The 24,242-nt window shown below is 37.6% G+C and overlaps 1 protein-coding gene across 3 annotated transcripts in view; it reads left to right on the top strand.

The window, feature by feature from the left end:
• The window catches only part of NEBL (nebulette), a 388,110-nt gene that overhangs the window by 336,696 nt on the left and 27,172 nt on the right, over nucleotides 1-24,242 (top strand). Inside the window, exons 19-26 of one of the 3 annotated variants that reach the window (XM_054020653.1) lie at nucleotides 1,710-1,802; nucleotides 4,956-5,048; nucleotides 5,448-5,541; nucleotides 9,963-10,054; nucleotides 12,438-12,542; nucleotides 13,602-13,773; nucleotides 18,491-18,583; nucleotides 20,854-20,997. In XM_054020653.1, coding sequence (XP_053876628.1) covers nucleotides 1,710-1,802; nucleotides 4,956-5,048; nucleotides 5,448-5,541; nucleotides 9,963-10,054; nucleotides 12,438-12,542; nucleotides 13,602-13,773; nucleotides 18,491-18,583; nucleotides 20,854-20,997 — 886 coding nt within the window. The remainder of the gene's footprint in view (nucleotides 1-1,709; nucleotides 1,803-4,955; nucleotides 5,049-5,447; nucleotides 5,542-9,962; nucleotides 10,055-12,437; nucleotides 12,543-13,601; nucleotides 13,774-18,490; nucleotides 18,584-20,853; nucleotides 20,998-24,242) is intronic. The other 2 variants (XM_054020654.1, XM_054020655.1) reach the window with 2 other exon arrangements.

Raw genomic sequence — 24,242 nt, 5'->3', positions numbered from 1 at the left:
CGTGAGCTGTCTCTCTTTTCACATGGTAAAATTCTACATAGCTGAAAATTTTATTACATTAAAAATCAGATATGTGCATGTTTCACCCTCATCTGAAATACTGGGTAATACTGTTCACCCCACCCCAAAAGGCCATTGCCAAACTAGGAGTTCAGAGGAGTGAAGCAAGAATTATTTAGTGCATGGACAAACTCTCCTATGAAGATAGATTGAAAAGATTGAGGATTGTTTGCCATAGAGAGGAGGTGAGTAAGAGGGGACATTATAAAAGTAAACAGAAGGTAGACTGGAAGCTTTTGATCTCCTCATCTCATAAGACAAAAGCAAGGTGACAGCTAATGATATTGAAAGGTGGTAAATTCAAAATTCTAGCATAAATAAAGGAATGCTTTTCACAAAATCTGTAATTACACTGTGGAACTCATTGCCACAGAATGTCTTTGAGACCCAGAATTTAGCAATATGGATGACAAGAATATCCAGAGTTGTTATAATTAATACTAAAAAATAAAGGTTTTGAAAGGATATAAAAGTCTCATGCTTCAGAGTTTAAGCCCATCCCTAATTATTAGGGTCTAGAATAAGACTTTCATGAGGACAGGTTATTCCTTGTCTGACTACTGTGGGGTTTCTTGCACCTTACTTTCCAGCATCTGGTGCTAGAGATAGGTTACTTATCCAGTCTGATTGTTCCCATGTTACTAAAGAGAGAGAAACATTGTGTGTGGGTTTTGCACTTATGCTCCATTATTTATGTTTACTGAGGAAAACCAGAAAGATCAATAAGTCTTGGTTTAGGAAAGCCAGAAATACTAAATGTTAAAGCTTTATTCTGTGAAGTCATGAGTCAAACTTGGTTTTATACTGCCAGCTTAATAATACTAAATTGAATGGCAACATTGGCGACACCTATTACTCAAATTCCAGACATTTTTCTTTCAAATGAAATTTACCTGAAAGTTGTGCAATCTGCAGTGGTACATGAGGCTTATTTAAAGTATGGCAGCTCTTGGGATTTGTTGAATACTGTCTCCTTCAATACCCTGACTTATTGATTGTATTTATGCATTATGTTTTGACCCCTATTAAAACCATTGGAATAAAGACAGATAGTATAAAAATAGATTGGTATTTTTACAGATAAAAGCTTTGTTTTCAGTTGTAATATGTAGTCCTGTGGCTAGAAGATCTTGGATTCTAGCTCTGAATCAGCTTGCCACTTAACCAACCTGTACCTCAATATTACAGTCTGTAAATGAATAATAATATTTGTCCACCTTTTTGGACTACTTTGTGATCTAGGGATGAAAAAGGCAACATAAAGTCACGATCTTGAAAATGCTTATTTTTGTGAGTCTTTCCTTTGCTTTCAGTGAGATTACTTAAACTTAATGTTACATGTGTAAGCATGTGCAGGTTCTGGTCTAAAATCTATTATTATTTAAAGTTAAAATTATCAATAGAAAATCTGTAAGAAATTGAGATCAAAAGGATGATGATGATAGATTACCTGGGTTACCCGTGGATATAAAAAAGTATAGAAAGATAGTGATAATTGAGCTGATTTTGGAAAAATTAATGTATTTGCTTTTCTTGAGTTATAGTCAGACAAGGTTAGAACTTGGAAAATTGCCTAGGTCTTTTCTATGAGAAGTGATACTTGCATTCCGAAGTGGCTCATAATTATTTTTTTCTTTGTGTATATGAAGGTGTTTTATAAGAAGGGAGTAGGCTCTGGCACAGCAGTCAAAGAGACTCCTGAGATGGAACGAGTAAAGAAAAATCAGCAGAATATTAGTTCAGTAAGTGTTAGCAACATTAATTGTCCTTCCCCAGAGAAAAGTGGTCATTTTTTTTCCATTTTATTATAAATATTACCTTTTCCTATCCTTCACCTTATTCAAATGCTACTTCATTAGATTTCCAAGTTTAATGCGCTACATTAACATGGTATTGGGGCTACACAACTTCAAAAGTAATGTTTAATTTGGATGTGTCATCATTAATGGGAAATAGATCTTTTTAAAATTAAATATATGATGACAGGATTTCATCTTTCAAAAAACAAACACCTTAACCATTTTCGCTATTGCTGTTTTAGAATAAATTCCAGCTACAACCTGCAACTTAGAAAAATGTCTTATTAACAAAACATTTTCCCCTTAAAAGTTGCTGCAAAGCTCATACGCTTTAGCTGGTTGTTTGCTATACAGTGCCAGAAGAGGCTTTGGGAGAAAACTGAGGACTGTGGCCTATTGAAGACAAGTTATACAGGTGGAGCTGATGAGATTGGTCCTTTAAATGAGATTGTTTAGCTATGGCTGCTTCAGACTCTTAGGCATGCCAACCACCATTTGAAAGTCAACTATCAAAATGACAGCTTCTTAGAAGCAGGATGTACTCTTCAGTTAAAAGTTAAAAAATGTGGTAATTTGGAGAAAGATTTGAGGTCAGCTATCACCAAATAAGAAAAGGCACCTGTATCGTACACATGTCTGTGCATTTTTGCACACTGACTGCTGGGATCACTCTTAAAAATTTGATCATTACATGACGTCTCTCGCAACTGAACACTTTTTTTTTTTATAAAAAGCAAACTGTTTCAAGTAATAGAGTCATAGCAGGAGGTATGGTACTTTTTGTATCTGCTTCTCATAGGAAATAGGGTATTTTTTAACATCTATTGTACTCTAATGTCAGTCTTTACTGATTACAGGGTCAGCTGTTTAGTGTGTAGTCCCCATTCCCCCCCCCCCCCCCCCCCCCCCGTGGCCAGAGGTCATTCTACAGCACTCCGCTTCTGTTTCCCCTCTTGGTTCCTGTGACACCTCCCGGGGTACCCTTGCTGTCACCTGCCCCTAGCATGAGGAATCCTTGTCTGTGGCTGCTGGGGGTCAGCTCTCCAACTCCACCAGCCACAGGCAACACAAGCACTCCCCTTTAGGCCTGGCAGGCCCAGCTGTGTCTCTGCAGATAGTGGTAGGCACATTCCAGCATCTGCCTGGAGTGTCCAGCCCCATGTCCACTGGACATTTATGATATTCACAGATCTGTTGCCCCCAAAGAAGCAGTAAATGTGAGCCTGCTAGCTTCACCTCAGATCACTGCTCTGCTTAAGACATAGCACTTAGATCTGTGTGTAGTGAAAACAAGCAGAAGTTTATTTAACAAAGAGAAGAGATTCAAACGATAGCAAGTAGAAATATTGGAAACAAATGGTTACATATAAAATCAAATCATAACTTGCGTTCTAGAACCTAGACTTATATAGCTAGGTACTTTCATGTGATATTGAACAAAGTTCACCCCAAAGTCCTTCCAGTGTTTTTCAGCCAGGCCTGGCCGTGATCCTTTTTTCCTGAGACAAAACACGCTGTCAGCTTGTCCCGTAGGTAAAGTGCACTGTATATCTCTTTGCAACCCCTGGAATATCAAAACTGTCCTTTCATCTTTATTAATAAACTGGACATTCTCATGCTGTGTGTTACTTCCTATAGATTTTGCAGTCTCCTGTTGATTTTGCAGTCTTGATTAGCTGGTGGCTCAGTATGCAAATAGACTTGCATCATGAGACGCACAATACACAGTGACCAGTCAGAGAGCTAAGCATCTAATACACCCTGCCTAAACAGAACCTGTCTGAGGCATGTCACCTCCTAGTGACCTCCCTTTAACTTCAAGGCTTTAAGAACATAATTTTCAGTATAGATACATAAGTTTTTAAATGTTATCTGTACCTACATTTTACAAGGATTACAATAACCAGTGGGCTATTGGCTGTCGGGAAAGACCTTACCTGACACCATACGGTGAATTATTGTGAATACACTTGACCCAGGGCATCCCTGTAAAACTCTGTGTACTGCTGTGCCTTCTGCTATTTGGCACAAAGGGGTTCCTGAGTCTCAGTTCCTCAGTACCTCAAAAATACAACCCAAAATTATTTAAAACACTTCTCTTCTGGAGATTCAATTTATTCAACCTCAGGGTACATGCTGGCCCTCAAAGCCTCACTTCAGTGTTTCTCTCTTATTCCTGAAGCTTGTTCCAAATTCAGCAGTCTCTCCCAGGCTTCTCCTGGCTGGAGTTCAACCTTCTGGCTCTTACTCCTCAACTTCCCTGCTGTCATGGTCATCTCTGCAGGAGCCTTTCTCATTCCCTGCAGCTTCCTGAGCTTTTCCCCTTCACTGCAGCTTCCTGCTGCCCTTTATAGGGGGAATCTGCTGTCTTTCATCAGGCCCCATCCAGCCATTAATGCTGCAAAGGTGGGCTGGAGTAATTCCTTCAGTAATCAGGGTTGGCTGTCCCCAAGCATCCAGCCCATCACCCTGTTATACTGATATAGTATGTGACCCCAAATACCACATTACATAGAAATGTCAGCACAGGTAGGCAATTTTCATTTATTTTTGGAAAATTTATATTTTCCTGTGACTTTTTTTCTTCATCACTTCTCATCTCACTTTGATTCATGTTGTTACGATTCTGATGCTTGCCATTGGGTACTGTCCTAACCAGCTAAGGCAGACTAGGGGAGGCGTCTCTTAGTGCTCTCAAGTAGTGATCTTATTGAAGTTATACGCTGGTTATTTGTAGGGGATTTTACCACTTTCACCACCCTCAAGATGAAGCACCCCATGGAAAGTAGCCTTTAAATTAGCCAATGCCATGGGATGAATCTTCCACGCTGCACGAGGCCAAACAGCCCAGGGCTGCCACATGAGCCCTGTGCTGGGTTCAGTAAAATCTGATCCCACCCATGTGGACCAGGAATCAGAATGATTACTGTTTAGAAAAATAATAAATATGATTATTCTTAAAAGTTCCAATGTATATAATATTACTATGTAAGGCCTAACTGTGCATTAGACATAGGAGAAGGATTACAAAATGTTTGTTGTGCTTTTCTAGGTCTCCTTTAAGTTAGTAACTTTTTTTAAATATCCATTGTTCAGATAAAATACAAAGAAGAAATGAAGCATGCCACAGCAATTTCGGATCCTCCAGAAATAAGGAGAGTTAAGGAAAACCAGAAGAATATTAGCAATGTGCGACCCTTATTCATTACGTTCATTATACTGTATTTTCTCTGTTTTATTGAATGTCTTGGTTCTAAATGAATAAATCCATGATGTTTGCATTAATTCTACTTTGTCAAAAAGACTATTTAACGATTTAACTATATAATCTTCTCTCAATGTTGAGCTTTGATTAACATTAATGGGAATTACCTACTCATATCAAAATAACATTATACACTTAATGTATGAATTTGAGAATTTGCAAAAGGATCAGCATTAAGTACCATGTGGATAGAAGTGTGTGTTCATTAATGAATGCTATTTTCTAGTAAATTGCTTTACATTATTCTTTACTCTCTATTAACAGAGCACAATACTTTTGTTACTTGGAGCTCTCTGTATAATTTCTAATACCCTGTTTACCAGGTTCAGTACAAAGAACAGCCTTGCAAAGCTACGCCTGTGACTGTCACCCCTGAGATGGAAAGAGTCAAGAAGAATCAAGAAATTGTCAGCTTGGGAAGTTGCTTTAATTTTCAATTTAATTTTATTTTTTTCCTTACATAATCATCTGATCTATAGATTTCTTACAAAACAAGTCTCCACAAAAAATGTTTGTTTTCCTTAGTTGAGCATATACTCAAAAAGAAATATATATCTTAATGTAAACTCCAGAATAACAGTTGCCAAAGGATCTATTAACAAGGCCATTGCACGAGTCAGGAAATGAAGCTTGATACAGGTTTCTGGGTTAAACCAATGCCCACAATTTTATTAAAGAAAATATTATTAGAATCAAAACTCTTACCCCTCTTTCAGGTCATAAATCTGACTAATACAGTCCTCCTCATGTTTCTCTGGCCATAACTGGCTACAATTAAGTGTGGACTCCAATTAATCCCTCCTCTGTCTCCCTTCCTTTGGGGGAGGGATAGCTCATTGGTTTGAGCATTAGCCTGCTAAACACAGGGTTGTGAGTTCAATCCTTGAGGGGGCCATTTAGGGATCTGGGGCAAAAATCAGTACTTGGTCCTGCTAGTGAAGGCAGGGGGCTGGATTCGATGACCTTTCAAGGTCCCTTCCAGTTCTAGGAGATAGGATATCTCCATTAATTTATTAATTAAAATTAAAAAATTCCTCCCCCCCAAAAAACTGCCCTAAATTGGTATCCAATGACAAAAAAGACCATCTCAAAATCCTACTGCTGGGCAGAAAGATGTGTAAGAAGGCAGGGCATTTAGTTATCATACTTCACCATCCTCGCATTCCCGAAGCACTATCTTCATCCTTTCTGATCTGTCTTCAAAGACACGCTGGTTACTCTGCTCAGCTGGACTCCCAAAAGGAGTGTGATGTATGCTCGTGCGGTGGGATCTTCCAACCCAGAGATTTTGAGGGTTGGAGCCAACTAGTGAGGTGACTGCAACGAAGGCAATGAGGAAATGTGAGTGTGTTTGGCTCCAATTTCCCTCCATTTATACCACCAGCCAAAGTATCCATCCTCACCATCTAGAAGTTAGCTGATTTCATAGATTCATAGATTTTAAGACCAGAAGAAACTATTATGGTCCTCTGGTCTGACCTCCTGCATAAGACAAGCCAAAGACCTCACACAGCATTTTCTGCATCAAGCCATAACTTCTTTGATCCAGGGCATATGTTTTAGTCAGGCAACCAGTCTTCAGTTAAAGACTTCAAGTGATGGAAAACCCACCACATCCATATATAAGTTGTTGCAATGGTTAGTAGCTCTCACTGTTAAAAATCTGTGCCTTATTTCTAGTCAGAATGTATCTAGCTTCATCTTCCAACCATTAGATCATCTTATACTTTTTTTCCACTAGGTTAAAGAGCTGTCTAGTATCAGAAATATATTCCCTGTGTGTAGGTACTTGTAGCCTATGATCAAGTCACTTCTAACCTTTTCTTGGATAAACTAAATAGATTTATCTTCTTTAGTCTATTGCTATTATATATGATTTCCAGACCTCTAATCATTCTTGTAGCACTTTTCTGAACCCTTTTCAGGTTTTCAACATCCTTTTTGAAGTGTGATCGCCAGACATAGTATTCCAGTAATGGTTTTACTAATGCTGTATACAGAAGTAAACCGCCTCCCTAATCCAACCTGATTTTCCCCTACTTATGTATCTAAAGATCAATGCCACTTCATTATGGCGTTGCACTAGGAGCTCATGTTCAGCTGGTTATCTATCATGACCCCTATGTCATTTTTAGAATACCTGCTTTCCAATTAACAGCTCCCATCTTGAACACTCTTTGTTCCTAGATGAATGACCGTGTATTTGTTTGTGTTTGTGTGTGTTCAAATGAGATCTTACCAAATGATCCAGTTTAGTCTGTAAAATTGGCCTGTCCACATCATTGTTCACCATTCCACCATTCTTTGTGTAATCTGCAAATTTTACCAGTAATGTTTTTATATTTTCTTCCGGATCATTGGTGGTAAAAGTATTGAACAGCTTTGGGCCAAGAACAGGTCCACTCAGGACCATAGTAGAAACACCCCCATTGGATGCTAAATCCCTATTTACAATTATTTTTTGTGATTTCTCCGTTAATCAGTTTTTAATTAATTTAATAGAGGCTACATTGATTTTGAACAGTGCTAATATTTTTTATCAGAATGTCATCTAGGACTAAGTCACATACCTTACAGAAGCCTAAGTATATTATATCAACACAGTTACCTTTATCAACCAAAATTGTGATCTCATCAAAAAATAAGTAGTTTGTTTGGTAAGACTTGTTTTCCATAAATCCATGTTGATTGGCATTAATTATTCTACCAACTTTTAATTCTTTACTGATTGTGTTCCATCTCATCTTCACCATGATTTTGCCCAGGGTTAATATCAGGCTAACTGGCCTATAGTTTCCCAGGTCATGCTGTTTGCTCCTTTTGCATATTGGTACAACACTGAACTAAGTGATTGGGCAACAAAATGGCAAATGAAATTTAATATGGATAAATGTAAAGTAATGCACATTGGAAAAAATAACCCCAACTATACATACAGTATGATGGGAGCTAATTTAGCCACAACAAGTCAGGAAAAAGATCTTGGAGTCATCATGGATAGTTCTCTGAAGATGTCCACGCAGTGTGCAGAGGTGGTCAAAAAAGCAAACAGGATGTTAGGAATCATTAAAAAGGAGATAGAGAATAAGACTGAGAATATATTATTGCCCTTATATAAATTGATGGTATGCCCACATCTCGAATACTGCATACAGATGTGGTCTCCTCATCTCAAAAAAGATATACTCGCACTAGAAAAGGGCAACTAAAATGATTAGGGGTTTGGAATGGGTCCCCTGTGAGGAGAGATTAAAGAGGCTAGGACTCTTCAGCTTGGAAAAGAGGAGACTAAGGGGGGATATGGTAGAGCTTTATAAAATCATGAGTGATGTGGAGAAAGTGGATAAGGAAAAGTTATTTACTTATTCCCATAATACAAGAACTAGGGGTCACCAAATGAAATTAATAGGCAGCAGGTTTAAAACAAATACAAGGAAGTTCTTTTTCATGCAGCGCACAGTCAACTTGTGGAACTCTTTACCTGAGGAGGTTGTAAAGGCTAGGACTATAACAGTGTTGAAAAGAGAACTGGATAAATTCATGGTGGTTAAGTCCATTAATGGCTATTAGCCAGGATGGGTAAGGAATGGTGTCCCTAGCCTCTGTTTGTCAGAGTGTGGAGATGGATGGCAGGAGAGAGATCACTTGATCATTACCTGTTAGGTTCACTCCCTCTGGGGCACCTGGCATTGGCCACTGTCGGTAGACAGGATACTGGGCTAGGTGGACCTTTGGTCTGACCCGGTACGGACGTTCTTATGTTCTAACATGCATGAGTTTAATGCATTACCTTTAGATGTGTACTTCCTTTAATTAAAAAAAATGCAAAGTACATTTAAATAAACATGTGATTTTGACAATTGATTTTAATTCTCTCTGTTCCCTTGTGCTCTCTGTCATACTCCTCTGTGTACTCCATCACCCCGGATAATCAGCAATGGAAATAGTGCATGCAATTTGGAACACGGATGTATCCTTTATGTGATCTCTGGGTTTATTGGTTTGTTTTTTTATATACACTGGGTGCCATTAAAATCTCGACACTTACCATTTGCTCTCATTGAATTTACTGCAGTATTTGTGGGATGCCCTATTCTAAGTGGAGGGAGTACCATAAATACGATAAACTTTAGTACAGTAAATGCCAAGTTATTAATTGGTGTACATAGTGTTTCTGTTTCAGAGTAGCAGCCGTGTTAGTCTGTATCCTCAAAAAGAACAAGAGTACTTGTGGCACCTTAAGAAATATATATACATACAGACAACATGAAAAGGTGGAAGTAGCCATACCAACTGTAAGAGGCTAATTAATTAAGATGAAGTATTATCAGCAGGAGAAAAAAAAATTGTATCCTCACACCTTCTTGTCAACTGTGTAAAATGGGCCATCTTGATTATCACTACAAAAGTTTTTTTTCTTCTGCTGATAATAGCTCATCTTAATTAATTAGCCTCTTACAGTTGGTATGGCTACTTCCACCTTTTCATGTTCTCTGTATGTATATATATTTCTTACTATATGTTCCATTCTATGAATCTGATGAAGTGGGTTATAGCCCATGAAAGCTTATGCTCAAATAAATTTGTTAGTCTCTAATGTGCCACAAGTACTCCTGTTTCTGTGTGTATGTACACACAAGTACATAAATAATAAAAATCCATAGGAAGAATTCAAGGTTATTTTTCAAGAATCAAGTTTTATAAGCTTTAATAAATTTCAAATGCAGTTTATCCTTTGATTTGTTTCCTGGATGACCTTTTAAATCATATGCTTTAATGTAATGTAACATGGTTTTTTTGAAATAGTATATGCCATTTTTATTCTGTGAAATAATAGGTTCACTATAAAGGGCAGCCTGCCAAAGCTACTTCTGTGAGTGTCACTCCTGAGTTAGAGAGAGTCAAGAAGAATCAAGACAATATCAGCTCGGCAAGTTGTTGAATCTTTTTGCTCTGTTTATTTTCATAACAAGGGTATGCTTTTCAATTTAGATTTGATGTGATAAATGCATCCCTTTGCACCATCCGTTTGAAGGTGAATTCTTAATCTTTGAAAATATATACTGCACGTACCACCATGGGCAACAAAAGTACCCATGCTTCCCATAATTACTATTACACAAAATGCAAGTGGATATCTGGGGCAGTGCTCTACAAGGAGAAAGTCGTCCTATGTCAATCTGAATTCTGTTTGAGAAATCTTAGTCTCTTGTTACCAAGCTTCAGAAGTAAACTCTAGGGTAAAGGACAAAAAGAACGATAATAAACTCAATGCAAGCTCAGCTTTTTTTGATTCAAAACATGGAAACTTGAACATAGGTTTCTGTTCCATGTTGCATTATGTTGTGCTTTATCCATATCAGAGATGACTGGTCCAAAAGGGATCCTATTGCCATACTATCAATGAGTAAGGCCGTATATTTGTCTTGGATTTCATGATTCATTATGTTCAAGGCTTTTGTTTCTGTTTTTAACTGGCCATTAACTTTTTATCATTATGACATTTTCTAAGTGTTTGAGAGGGATAGATGGATGAGTGAACATTTGAGTAAACTTTAGAGGAGGCTATTAGAGAGCAGGGAATTAGCCAAAGTGGCATAGGGACAGTCAAGCAACTTGCAGGGAGTGCCCCAAGCACCAGAACACAACAGGTGAAATCCTGGGCCCAAAGACATCAGTGGCAAAACTCTAATTAAACTCAATGAGGTCAGGATTTCATCTAGAGCAGGTGTTGGACAAGAGGTGTTGGAAGAGAGGTGATAGTAAAGAACACCCTAAAACTTAGACAGTGTTTATCAGAGAGAGTAGAGGAAGCTGGGTTTGTCAGAGAGACTACATAAGAGGCAGAGGAACAATAACTGTTGATCCAAGTGACCATGAGATGCCCTTAAAATGTAAGAACAAATGTAATTTAGATACCTGGTTCTGAGCTATTTAATTTCTTTATCGCAAAAATGTACTCATGAGTTTTAATTATTTTAATCATTATTCCTGCAAACTAAGATATTTTTACAAAGACTTTCCCCAAAATTGCCTTGATAAATGCTCTGCCATACTAATGAGCAGTGGCTCAGAGATGTAATGAAATGCATTGGCAGTAATTATATGATGTAAGATAAGTATGTTGGTATCAAGAAAGACAGTTACATTTTAAATTTTCATTGTATACTGTTAAAGCACATTTATTTAAAAAAACCACTGCCTAACAAATCTTTAGAGACTATGTTGTAGTTTATACTGTGGATTGCTCAAGGATTATTAAACAAACAGATATTCATTTATCTACTGAATAGTTGGGATTATATTCTATTAGCCTCTCAGTATAAAAGCATATTATAATAGATTTGTGCACATGCTTTGAGAGGAGATACCTTTGAGTGTAAATGCATGGATATATCTAAAATGATATATATTTGCATGCAATCTGCATGTTATGGTTCAGAAACGAAGACTAAGATGAGTGTCCATTAGTGAAAGTACTCCAGTCTACTGGAATGACACAGAAGTCTATGCTAATTGACTCCCTCTTTCCAACTAGAAACATTTGCTGTATTAAAAACTTGACAATTGCTATTTGCAAGTAATTAATGTTACTGTGCTATCCCTGGCATTCAATATGCTAAGTATATATACCACAGCAATATTAATTAGGCACAAGGTAACATTGTAGTAATGACGACTGCTGCACATGCAACACATAGGGCATAAATGCTCATTTTCTAAATGTACCAAGATTGGTGCAACCATTTTGCACCTGTACTTCTGGCAAAGTCTGGGCATAGAACTGGCATATGCAGCCCTGGGAGGATCTCCCAAATATCAAGGGGATCAATCCTCTGGTGACATAAAAGTTCTTACAGCATTCTCTATCCCTGCTGGAGGAAAGAGATAGGGACTATCTAGGGAAGATCTGGTAGTTCAGTCTCCATATTCCGTTCTGAGCACAAGCGCTAACACCTTTCAGAGAGCCAATTATGATGGTATTTTTTGTAATGTTCACTTTGACTAGTAAGAACTTGTTCATGACCTATTTCACATATACCATTGAACAGTCAAGAAGTTTGACTTTCAGCCACTACTGACTTTTTGAATGAGTGGCCAATGGAATGAATGTGTCCATTGGCCATTTCCAGTCCCCTCCGCCACCCGCATCCTAGATTTAAAAAACAAACAAAAACAGCAGTTGTGAGAGAGGAGGAAACAGAAAAAGTTTATATAAAAATGATTTGGAAATGTCATTACTGTGAGGCTTCATATTTGCAGTGTCTTTCAGTGTAAATGAATGCTTCATGTGTACTGTTGCTGTTTTGTAGGTCAAGTACAGCAGTGATCAGAAGCAGATGAAAGGTAGACCTATTGTGATTCTTGATACACCTGAGCTAAGGCATGTCAGAGAAACACAAAACAACATCTCAATGGTAGGGTACATTCTTCAAATAACTAGATTATACTAAGGAATGACACTTGACTGTACACTGGCGTTTACCCTTCATTAATCTAGGTAACTAATTAAACACTGTAATAAAGTATGGAAACTGTTTTTTCTCTTATGCCATTCAAGGGAGAGAGGGGTCGCTAACCGCATACGAATGTAATAAATATTGTCAAAATACTAATAAATGGCTTTCTAACAGTTGATTGTCTGGTTTAAAAAAAAAGAAATTTCAGGCTGTTCCTCACCATTTGAGCATCCCACAGTTTGACTGGATTAGGTGACACACACCACTTTGTGCCTGTGCATGTTCCTGAATTGTGTGTGACTTGAGTCTTGAAATTAATTGTGTTGAGTGTGCGTGTATGTATGTTGTATATACATATTAAAAACATCACTGATTAAGAATCTTTTTAAAAAATCAAATAATGCATAATCAGGAATACTGCCTTTATAACACTTACTCATATCAGTTTTGTTCCAAGGCTTGGTATATAATATTTTTTCTACTCTTCTGTCCCTTTTTGGAAAGCAGGCTGCATAGAAACAACTTAATTGCCCATAATTTCTATCTTTATACAACCATCTGGTGCTTAAAAAGAAAAGTCAGAGGAGGGAGTATATGTTTTATATAAAACGGTGCATGTCAGCAAAATTCCTAATGAATTAAATTACTTTTTAAGAGCTCCTTCAGAACCCTGTCCTAATATCACAGGGTTGTTTACATCGTTAGATGTACAAGTCAGCATCATTGCGTGAAGACGCTCAGGAGCTTGAGTAATGCATGATGGAATGGCAAGCAAAAAAAAAAGTGGTGTTGTTTTTTTTTTTTAAATGGTAGCAAGTATGTAATGAAATCATATCAAGGAGATGGACTGGACCACCTGTCAGGTCTTTTCCATCTCTGTTTCTGTGATACTATTATGGTGCAAAAATCAAGGAATAAACTTGCTCATTATGAAATAGTTCTTGCTAGTTTTAGCATAATTCAGATGGGTTAATATCAGTCACTGCTGGGGGAAAAAACATTCCTATTCTTTTCCAGGTGAAATATCATGAAGATTTTGAGAAGACAAAGGGCAGAGGTTTTACACCAGTGGTGGATGATCCTGTGACAGAACGGGTGAGAAAAAACACCCAGGTTATGAGTGATGCTGCATATAAAGGAGTGCATCCACATATAGTTGAAATGGATAGAAGACCCGGAATAATTGTTGGTAAGTTGTTAAATAATGTTGCTGTCCAGGGATCTGTGTGAAGATAAAAGGCTCTGCTTTTCCTCCTCATTATAATCAAGAAAAATATCCCCTTTTTTCATTTTAGTTGGCTCTGATTGTGATGATGGTGTTAAATATCATTAGCTTACCTTATTAGTCACTATACACTCTTCCTCAATTCATTATTTTGTGAGGTTTTTTTCTTTTAAATTAAAATTAAGGGTCAGAATTGGGGTTTCAGAGAATAATTGCTAGGCAGAATGGGTAATTGTAATCAACCTTATCAGTTTCAAACTAATGAGGACATTAAGTAATCAAATGTTAAAATGAAAGACTTGTTCTAGATACTAGCTTTACAAAACCATAAGAAGAGGAAAATTGCAGAGTAATATAAAAGGTATTCTAATCACTACATCGAACTACAAAGAGTAAATTATTATATTTGAGACTTTATAATATTTAATGCAAATAAACAATCCAATAGAAAACTGCTATTGACAGTCTGCTGTAGATTAGCCCTGAGAGAATTCAGCTTCACCCTTGGAATGCATGGGGAGGCAGACATTTGTTTTAAGGTATAAATTCTATTTTTTTTTTATTTAAAAGTAGAACCACCTCTCCTATGAATTCAAATAGTAATCAAATGCTTTCATTCCTAGTCTGCATTTCCCAGTGTAAAACTTGTACTGAAGTATCAGTACAATGGCAGCTTCTAATGAAATCACTAATGTTATGAAGATCTGAAACAGTAACAGGTATTTCTAGAAGCTGGGGGGATATGTTCTTATTTGCTACCTAACTTTGTAAGATGCTATAAATAGTCAATGCAGTTTTTCTTTAACTTGAACATTGATGTAACTGGCATTCACTGTTCAAGAGAGATCTAGGGCTGTAGTGTTCTTCAGTTTGAATAAACTTGTATCCCTCTAACACAACGGTTCTCCACAATTTAAATTCTGCAGATCAGTTCATAAGGAAAGGACCCCCTTCATCAATCGCCTCCTCTCCCTTCCTATAATGCCTTGGGAATGCTCCATAAGAGTGGTACACATGGTCCTAGCATTTTGCCTCTATATAAATCCATGGTACGCCCACACCTTGAAAACTGCATGCAGATGTGGTCGCCCCATTTCAAAAAAGATATATTGGAATTGGAAAGGGTTCAGAAAAGGGCAACAAAAATTATTAGGAGTATAGAGCGGCTTCCGTATGTGGAGAGATTAATAAGACTGGAACTTTTCAGCTTGGAAAAGAGGAAACTAAAGGGGGATATGATAGAGGTCTATAAAATCATGAGTGGTATAGAGAAAGTAAATAAAGAAGTGTTGTTTACTCCTTCTCATAATACAAGAACAAGGGGCCACCAAATGAAATTAATAGATAGCAGGTTTAAAACAAACACAAGAGAGTATTTTTTTCACGCAACACACTGTCAACCTCTGGAACTCCTTGCCAGAGGGTGTGGTGAAGGCCAATATTATAACAGGGTTCAAAAGGGAGTTAGATAGATTCATGGAAGATAGGTCCATCAATGGCTGTTAGCCAGGATGGGCAGGAATGGTGTCTCCAGCCTCTGTTGGCCAGAAGCTGGGATTGGGTGACAGAGCATGGGTCACTTGATGATAACCTGTCTGTTCATTGCCTTTGGGGCACCTGCCATTGGCCACTGTCAGAGGACAGGATACTGGGCTTGATGGACCTTTGGTCTGACCCAGAATGGCCGTTCTTATGACAACATCTCATTCTGTGGCTTGCCAGTAGCTCTTCAGGTAGGCCACAGCTCAAGAACAGGTGCTTTACAGGATTGTTCAGGTTAAGGCCATAAGTGGTCAGAGAGAAGGAAATGGACACGGTAGCTCTATGGGCCATAACATTTTGAGGTCTTGAGTTCAACTGTCTCCCTGAATTTTCATATCAACTAATATTTGCTCAAACTGAAAAAAGAAAATCTAAATCCTAAAAGTTAGCAGAAATGGGAAAGGGGAAGAGAACCTGACTTTATTCATTTTTCTCTCTCTGGTTGTCCTATTTTCTCATTTGCTCTGCCTGGCATGAATACAGGCCACAAGAATCCCCAAGATGTTCATTCTAGAGACTTCTGTACATAATCACAAGGGTAATTTATTATAGAATTGAATGGAGACTAAGAAGACATGGCCTTCTATCATAGAGAATTTTATAACAGGGAGTGACAGAGCTCTACCCAGTGGAAGATAACTTTGCAGACTGTGAAGGCCTTGCACATCTTGGCACTAAGGCAACACAACCTTGTCAGAGGAATCATTGGCCTGCCATGGAGACCCCAAAGCCAGAACCACCATCTGACTTCCACAACTAGAAGCAAGGTAGTCAGCTAGGAGTAGAAGAGCTCACACATTCGTGTGGTCCACAGCATCCTCCTATTCAGCACATGTTTTAAAACCCAGCCAGAGCTGCATTGTAAGCTTTATTTTCGCTTTGTGTACGTGTAATTCACTAACGCAACCATGAGTATAATGACAGAAGGGCTCAGTGGCACACACTCCAGTCAGTCATAACTGAGCTCATCTCACAGAACATAAACTTCCCCGCTTATAAATAACTTATTGAGGAAAAGTTAGCACTTGTGTACCATTTGTCAAATAGAAGTCCTTTAATAAAAGAAAAAATAAAGAGAAATACCCTTTTTTTTTTAAAAAGTGAAAGCAAAAAACAATAATTATTTAATGGAAATAGCCTATGACAAACCTGAGAGCTTTACATTTACTAATATTTCAGTTAATGTCTTTCTCAAATGACTTGCAATCACATAGACTTGTTTAAAAAGAATCAAGGAACTCCTTCAGGGGAGGTCCTTGGCATCTGGAAAAGATTGCAGGGTCAAAAAAAACCCAGCCCTGACTCTCTTAAGTTAACCCCAGCTGATAAATGTTCATTCAGGTAGGGAGTAAACTTCCTTATTAGAACCTATCTGGTGGGCTGTCTAAGTGTAATCAGTGGAGCCCTAACAACTTTTTTCAGTGCCCGAACAATGCCAAAATTAACAACTCTGCTCTAGAAAATGGAATTTTATGTTACGCATAATAGGGCAGTCCAAAACCATTGAAATAAATGGGATATTTCCCAGCCCCCAAATTCTGATCTGTCTATGGATTGGTGAAGTAAAGTGGGTCCATGCAGCTTATATAGGTAAATTCCCAACAACAGTATTTTCAGTTGGATAGAGGCCACAATGAAGCTGAAGTGCCCCATCTGATGAAGTGAATTGCAAGGTTCTTGTTTTATATACATTATTGCAGACTACACAGGATCATAAAATCAATATAATAAAAAAATGATTTGTATACTGAAGTCCATACGTAGTTTTCATGTTTTTTATTTAGAAATGCACAGTGAAGTGTGAAAAACGGGACTCACCAATTCACTTCCTCCTTCAAGCCTGTCTGTGCTTTACATAGAAGTCCCAATTGTCATGGCTAGGGCTAACTGACTGTACATTGGCTTTCCATTCATTTTGTCTGCAGGATCTAGTACTACACTCCAATGTAAGGCTGTAGTAGATAACATGTAGCACACACAATGAATCCAGCTCCAGGCTGTGGGACTTGTTTTATTGGCTGTGCCTGCTCTTGTTGTCACTAATTGCAGGGATCTGGCATAAGCAATCCAATAAAACACTTGGGATGCCACATATGTGGGATCCCCAGGGTACAGCTTTACCTAGTGACTTATAAATTAGCCTGATTCCACTCCCCCACAGCAACAGGGCCAAGTTCATTTAATCTCCTCCAACATATTGGGATCCAATCCTGCAGATGGCTTGTCTAGCAAGACACACATGAATGAATGTACAATTTGCCTTTTTCCCTGTTATCTGGTAGATCCATATTTTAATTGGTCACACTTAGTATCAAGGTTTGATTTTGAAACGATTAGTCGGTTTGATATGCATGTTACAGCCACAAGCAGTACATTTTACCGATTGTGGTAAGCCTATTGACAGAAGGTTTTATAGATGGTTATATATACATGGTTATAAGCAACCTTTTGACTTGTGGAACTCTATAACTATTGAGTAGTCATTTAGTAAAACGTGTAACCATTTCAACCTTTTATACATTGTTTATAAATGACGTCTTCATATAAAATGTAAACTTTTAATCTGAAGACCTCTATTCTAAGCTATCTGATACAGGATGGTGAACTGCAAAGTTTGTAATGATTTCTGTATAGAATTGTGAGGAAAAGTCTTATGGTTATAACTGTTACTAAATTAATAAGTTGTGGTCCAGCAGTGCTTTGGGATAATGTGGGGTAAGATGTGGCCTGTGCCCTAAGAAACTTATGTTCTAGGACGACAAACAGAAATAACAGTTAAGACACAGAAGCACCAGATAACTGTCTAGTGCTATCTAGTGTAATGGGGGTTTTAATTGTTTCCATTGGAATAGCCTTAGAAAATTGGTAAAATTAGTATAGCCTTATAAAATGTAACTGTCACGGTTGACAAAATTAAAAGGAAAAGCTCATAATGAATGATGTACAACACTTAAAATGAATGCAACACAGTCTTTTAAATGACAGCTGAGAAAACAAATGCCTTCTTGTCTAGGAATGTCTAGATCTTTCCATTAATGTCTAGATCAAGGCAATCCCTGTCATTTTAAAACTTCTTGTTCTCATGCTTTTATTTCCTTCACTGCTTGTCTGTCTTATCATTTCTTTCTTTTGGGAAAAGACCTCAAAGTTTGGCGCACAGATCCTGGCTCCATCTTCGACATTGATCCTCTGGAAGACAGTATTCAGTCTAGGAGTCTGCGTATACTTTCTGGTATTGCTTATATCTTGAGTTTTCCCCAAATCCACTTTTTAATGAAGCTGTTGTATCAAATTTTCAGGTCAATATGTCAGCCATATGTTGTATTTTTTCATTTTACAACCATTCTACTTTTAAAATGAGTGTATTAAAGGAAATTATAACTATATTCTCACACACAGCTAAGAAACAGTGAAGGCATTTATCTTAAACTAGAATTACTGTTTTCAGTTACAGTTAAAACCATAGTAATTCCAGTAGTAATGAAGTCTCTTGTCCTGATTTCCAAATAACTGGATTTCACTAAAACTTCAAAGATACAGGAGGGTTTGATTCATAAAATAAGTTTCATGGTCTTGTGCAGTTTTTACTTATGGGTTACAATGTATTATATTTGCTCTCACCTGTCATTTGTTTACAATAGCACCTGCAATGTGCTTTATGCTTTCCAAACATTCAAGAAAGGACAGTCCCTGCTCTTAGGTAGAGCACAATCTGAGGATAGATGGACAAGTAGACAGAGGTTAGGGGAAAGGGAACAAACACAGGCAACATATTATGGCCTGACTTCCATTATTGTCTTGTTTTCTACTAGTGGTAGGGGCTTAAAGAGCCTTTTGAATTTAATTAAAAAGTATTTCCACTCACCTTAATAAAGAAAGCAGAGGAGGTCAGGAGTGTGGGGTGGTTTTGGTTTTTTTTAAGAAGAACTTAAGCTGATTTGCAGACAGTTTATTAACAATAATACACATTTAGTGATGGAAACAACTGGCAGTTTTGCCATTGACCTCAGCAGGGCTGGGATTTCACCCTTGGTCTTTTGAGTTCTTAAGCTTGGAATTCTTTAAATATTAAAAATGTATTTAAAATAGGTTCTTCCAAGTGTAAAATTGATTAAAATAATCTTTCTTTGCTATTTTTATTTTTATATTTTTTCAAAATACCTAACCATAAATATCCTAAAGCACCATATTAGAGGAGACCTAATCTAAAGCCCATTAGACTCACTGGAAAGATTCCAGTTGTCTTTAGTAGGCTGTGAGTCAGATCCTAGTAGCTGGCCAGATTTCTTGTTTGAATCCAAACCAATTTTGCAATGCAGTTTACCAGGAGATTATCGATGAAGTATAAGCACATTGTATAAGCATCCTCGACCTTTTCATAAGCTTCATGCCCTACAGCCACGGTATTTGAAATCTTTAAATTTCTTCTTTAAAAGTATATATAAAATAAAAATACAGCAGTGACCACTGACTTGTCAGGATGCTAAACTCCTAACCTATGCAGTGAGCTAGACTATATTTTTCTTGCTGTGGAAAAAAAAAGATGGCTATTTTAAATAATAATTAATGGAGATATCCCATCTTCCAGAACTGGAAGGGACCTTGAAAGGTCATTGAGTCCAGCCCCCTGCCTTCACTAGCAGGACTAAGTAGTGATTTTGCCCCAGATCCCCAAGTGGCTCCTCTCAAGGATTGAACTCGTAACCCTGGGTTTAGCAGGCCACTGCTCAAACCACTGAGCTATCCCTTCCGCCCCATATTATAATTATTATATTATTGCTCTCTTTCACCTCAATCTTCCCTCAAAGTTTGCCACGTTTTGGGGGAGGAGGGGGAAAGCTGATATTTCCAAACTGTACTTTATCCACACTCTCTCCTTCCATCTGGGGCTAAGTAATTAGGACTGAAAATCAATGTAAATTGTCTAGAGTCACTTGTATATTGAGTCTATAAAAAGAATAGCATTTAATGTACAGATGGGTCACTCACTTTCATGTTTGAGGCTTTGCAGACTTCTCAAGCAATTTTATGGAGTTTGTGCTTGAATAAGTTTGAATATCAAGCCTTTTCCCATGTGATTTAAAGCCATGCTTTTTTTTTTTTTTTCCCAACCATGATCCAATTTAAAAGCAAATATTCCCGTTTTAATCTGAGACACTTTTGTATATATCGGGTGGAATAATGCCTTTATTTTTCAATAGCAGTTTTTTCTCTCCCTTCTCTGCTCCATTTTCACCCTGTTTTTTCCTAGGATCTCTGCCCCTGGCCCTCCTTTCTTCTCCTTCTTTATACCATTTGAAGCAGAATACAAACCAGTCAAGTCCTAATCAAACTTTTTTGAACCAGTGATGTTCCAAATGAATGTGCAAATGAACGTGCAAATGAACAAAGTTCACCTTTCAAGCTATTGTTACATAAATCATTTGCTGTGTTATTTGTTTTGTTCTATTTTGCTTTTCTGTCAGCTAACTGTTTACTGCAGTATTCTTTTCCCCTTTGTAGAAAAAGCAAGCCGTTATAATAAACAGCATTTCCATTCTACCAGTACTTTTGGCATGAGTTTGGGCGGTGAAAAGTCAGATGGTTCTGAGACAAACCCTAGCCTTTCTTACTGCAGTGAGGTAACAAGGCCATCTGATGAAGGAGGTATCCATGGAGTCCCACTTTTTCCCCCCACTTATAACATTGTCACACTGTGTTCAAATCTCACAGGCCACTATTAACTCAATGAACCTTATTTATGCATAAAACATTAGACCCATGTGAGCTTTTGAAATACTTGCACTGAAGTTGGTCCATGGGGAGGCACAAGAAGCTTTTCAAGCTTCCATACTTATTTGCATGCCATCTTTCTATTCCCCACCTCATCACCTTTGGGAATTGAACTGTAATAATCTGAAAGCTTGAGTAACTGCCATTTACTATAATGAAATGAAGACTCCTTTTGTTCTAACAAAACTCACCAATCTGGTTTTCTCTCTTTTTGAAGACATAATGGGAGTGCACAGTGTAAAAGAGAAAATATGCAACTTAACTAAGCAGCTTGAACCTACTTGTGATTTCCAGTGAACAAATCAACCTTATAATAACAGTTGAGGGTCTTAATGACCAGATCTCACCATTACCATAGTAAATATCTGTATGCACTAGGCTATTTTTGATACCATGAAAGGAAAAGAAGAAAGACTGAAACCTTTCTTAGATAAGAAACCTTTCCTGGGCTCTCATATGCTATAGACCTGAAAATAAGGTATTCAGAAAGTACATTTAGAAACTAAGATTATAGTCTGATATTTTTCCAGTGTATAGTTTTGTATCAGAATATTGAGCAAAAGTTGTTTTCATTAGTACAAGCTCGTACCACAAACATAAATACCTCTGCTGATGGATCATATGGCATACAGGGTTGTAAAATAAATAGAAGATCTCTGAGAATGATTTTTTGGATCTTTAGAAAGTTAAATGTGAATTGTCTGTACTAGTGTGACTTTCTGTTCTATTTTCAATTTGCCATATGAAAAGACTTGCTTATCAGAACATACTGATACCTTGGCTTCATGCTTCTGCCAACAGTTTTCCCTTTTTGAGGATATATATATATATAACTTTGTTCAGAGAAGGTACTTTTTTGTTGTTTGCTGGGAATTCTACCACATAAGTGTGAAATGTTTATTCTTCCATTTGCTCACTTTCTGTCAACATTAGAAATAGGCCAGAAGCAAAATATTGGTTGTTGAACTTTGAAAATGTTGGATCATGATCCAAATTTTGTGGGTCAGACCCATCTCCAATTAAATTGCAGCGTGTATTAGACTCTATTTGTGAATTTTAAAAGTTTAAAAACAATGTGTTCTAGAATTTAAAAAATTGTAGGATGGTAGAGACAGCCAATATTAACTTTGGAAAATATGGGCATTAAAAAATGAAAGTGGTTTTAAATATCTTTTAAAACTTTTTAAAATGTTATAGGATGTTAATATAGAGATACTGCCACCAATTCATAATTTAGGATTCTTCATTGCAACTTAGTATTAGAAGGGTACCAAGCATTCTAATTGTAAACTGCAGAAGGCACACATAGAGCCTGATGCCTTTTAGTGCAGTACATTACAGTATTGTTGTCATAGTGCCTAGAGGTCTCAACTAAGATCAGAGCCCTATTATGCTAGGTGCTGTATGTATACGTAGTAAGTGATAGTCCTGCCCACAATGGCTAGACAAGGCAGACTAAGGATGGGAGAAGGAAAATAGTATTATCTCCTATGTTCAGATGGGGGACAGGCTCAGAGAAATAAGTTGACTTGACTTGTCTGTGGTCACACAGGAAGTCAGTGAGAACTGGGAACTGAGTCCTTATCTCCTGAGTCTCAGTCTGAGAATAGTATAGTAAGTAGGGTGGGTATCTTATTGGTTGCTTTGCTATTAACATTCTTTGTTTCTGTGTCTCTTTCAAAATTCATTGTTATCATAGAAATACAGGACTTGAATGGATCTTGATAGGTCATCAAGTCCAGTGCTCTGCACTGAGGCAGGACTAAATATTATCTAAACCATCCCTGACAGGTGTTTGTCTAACCTGTTCTTTAAAAACCTCCAATGACCGAGATCCTATAACCACCTGAGGTAATTTGTTCCAGTGCTTTACTACCCTGACAGTTAGGAAGTTTTTCCTAATGTCTAAATCTCCTTTGCTGCAATTTAAGCACATTACTACTTTCCTATCCTCAGTGGCTAAGGAGAATGGTTTGTCACTCTCCTCTTTATAACAACCTTTTACATCCTTAGACTTATGATATCCCCCCTCAGTCTTCTCTTCTCCAGACTAAACAAACCCAGTTTCTCCAGTCTTTCCTCATAGGTCATGTATTCTAGATCTTTAATCATTTTTGTTGCTTTCCCCTGGATTTTCTCTAGTTTCTCTACAGCTTTCTTGAAGTGTGATGCCCAGAACTGGACACAATTCTCTAGTTGAGGTCTTTTGCAACAATATTGCATTGTTGTTTCATATTTAGCTGGTGATCCACTATTATCCTCCTCCCTTCCCCCCCCCCCATATCCTTTTCTGCAGTACTTCTTCCTAGGCAGTCATTTCCCATTTTGTATTTGTGCAATTTATTATTTGTGCCTAAGTGTAATAATTTGCATTTGTCCATATTGCATTTCATGCTGTTTATTTCAGACCGTTTCTCCAGTTTGTCAAGATCATTTTGAATTCTAATCCTCTCCTTCAAAGCACTTACAACCCCTTCCAGTTGGTATCATCTGCAAACTTTATATAAGTGCACCCTCTATGCCATTATCCAAATCGTTTATGAAGATATTGAATAGACCCAGACCCAGGACAGATTCCTGCTGGACCCCACTCAATATGCCCTTCCAGCTTGATTGTGAACCACTGATAACTACTCTCTGAGTATGCTTTTCCAACCAATTGTGTGTCCACTTTATTGTAAATTAATCTAGGCTATATTTCCCTACTTTGCTTATGAAAAGCTCACGTAAGACAGTATCAGAAGTCTTACTAACGTCAAGATATATTACATCTTTGGCTTCCCCCCATCCACAAGGCTTGTTGCCCTGTCAAAGAAACATAATAGGTTGGTTTGACATGATTTGTTCTTGACAAATTCACATTGACTGTTACTTATCACCTTATTATTGTCTAGGTGCTTACAAATTGATTGTTTGATTATTTTTGCTCCATTATCTTTCCGGGTACCGAAGTTAAGCTGATTGGTCTGCAATTCCCTTGGTTGTCCTTATTCCCCCCCCCTTTTTTTATAGATAGGTACCTTTTTGTCCTTTGTGCAGTCCTCTGAGATCTCTCCCATCCTCCATGAGTTCTCAGAGATAATCACTAATGGCTCACAGATCTGTTCAGCCAGGATGAG

The sequence above is a fragment of the Malaclemys terrapin genome, chromosome 2 (assembly GCF_027887155.1).
Source record: "Malaclemys terrapin pileata isolate rMalTer1 chromosome 2, rMalTer1.hap1, whole genome shotgun sequence".
NCBI classification, from domain to species: Eukaryota; Metazoa; Chordata; order Testudines; family Emydidae; genus Malaclemys; species Malaclemys terrapin.
The sequence above is the reverse complement of the archived record's forward strand: the minus strand, read 5'-3'. Positions and strand labels throughout refer to the sequence as shown.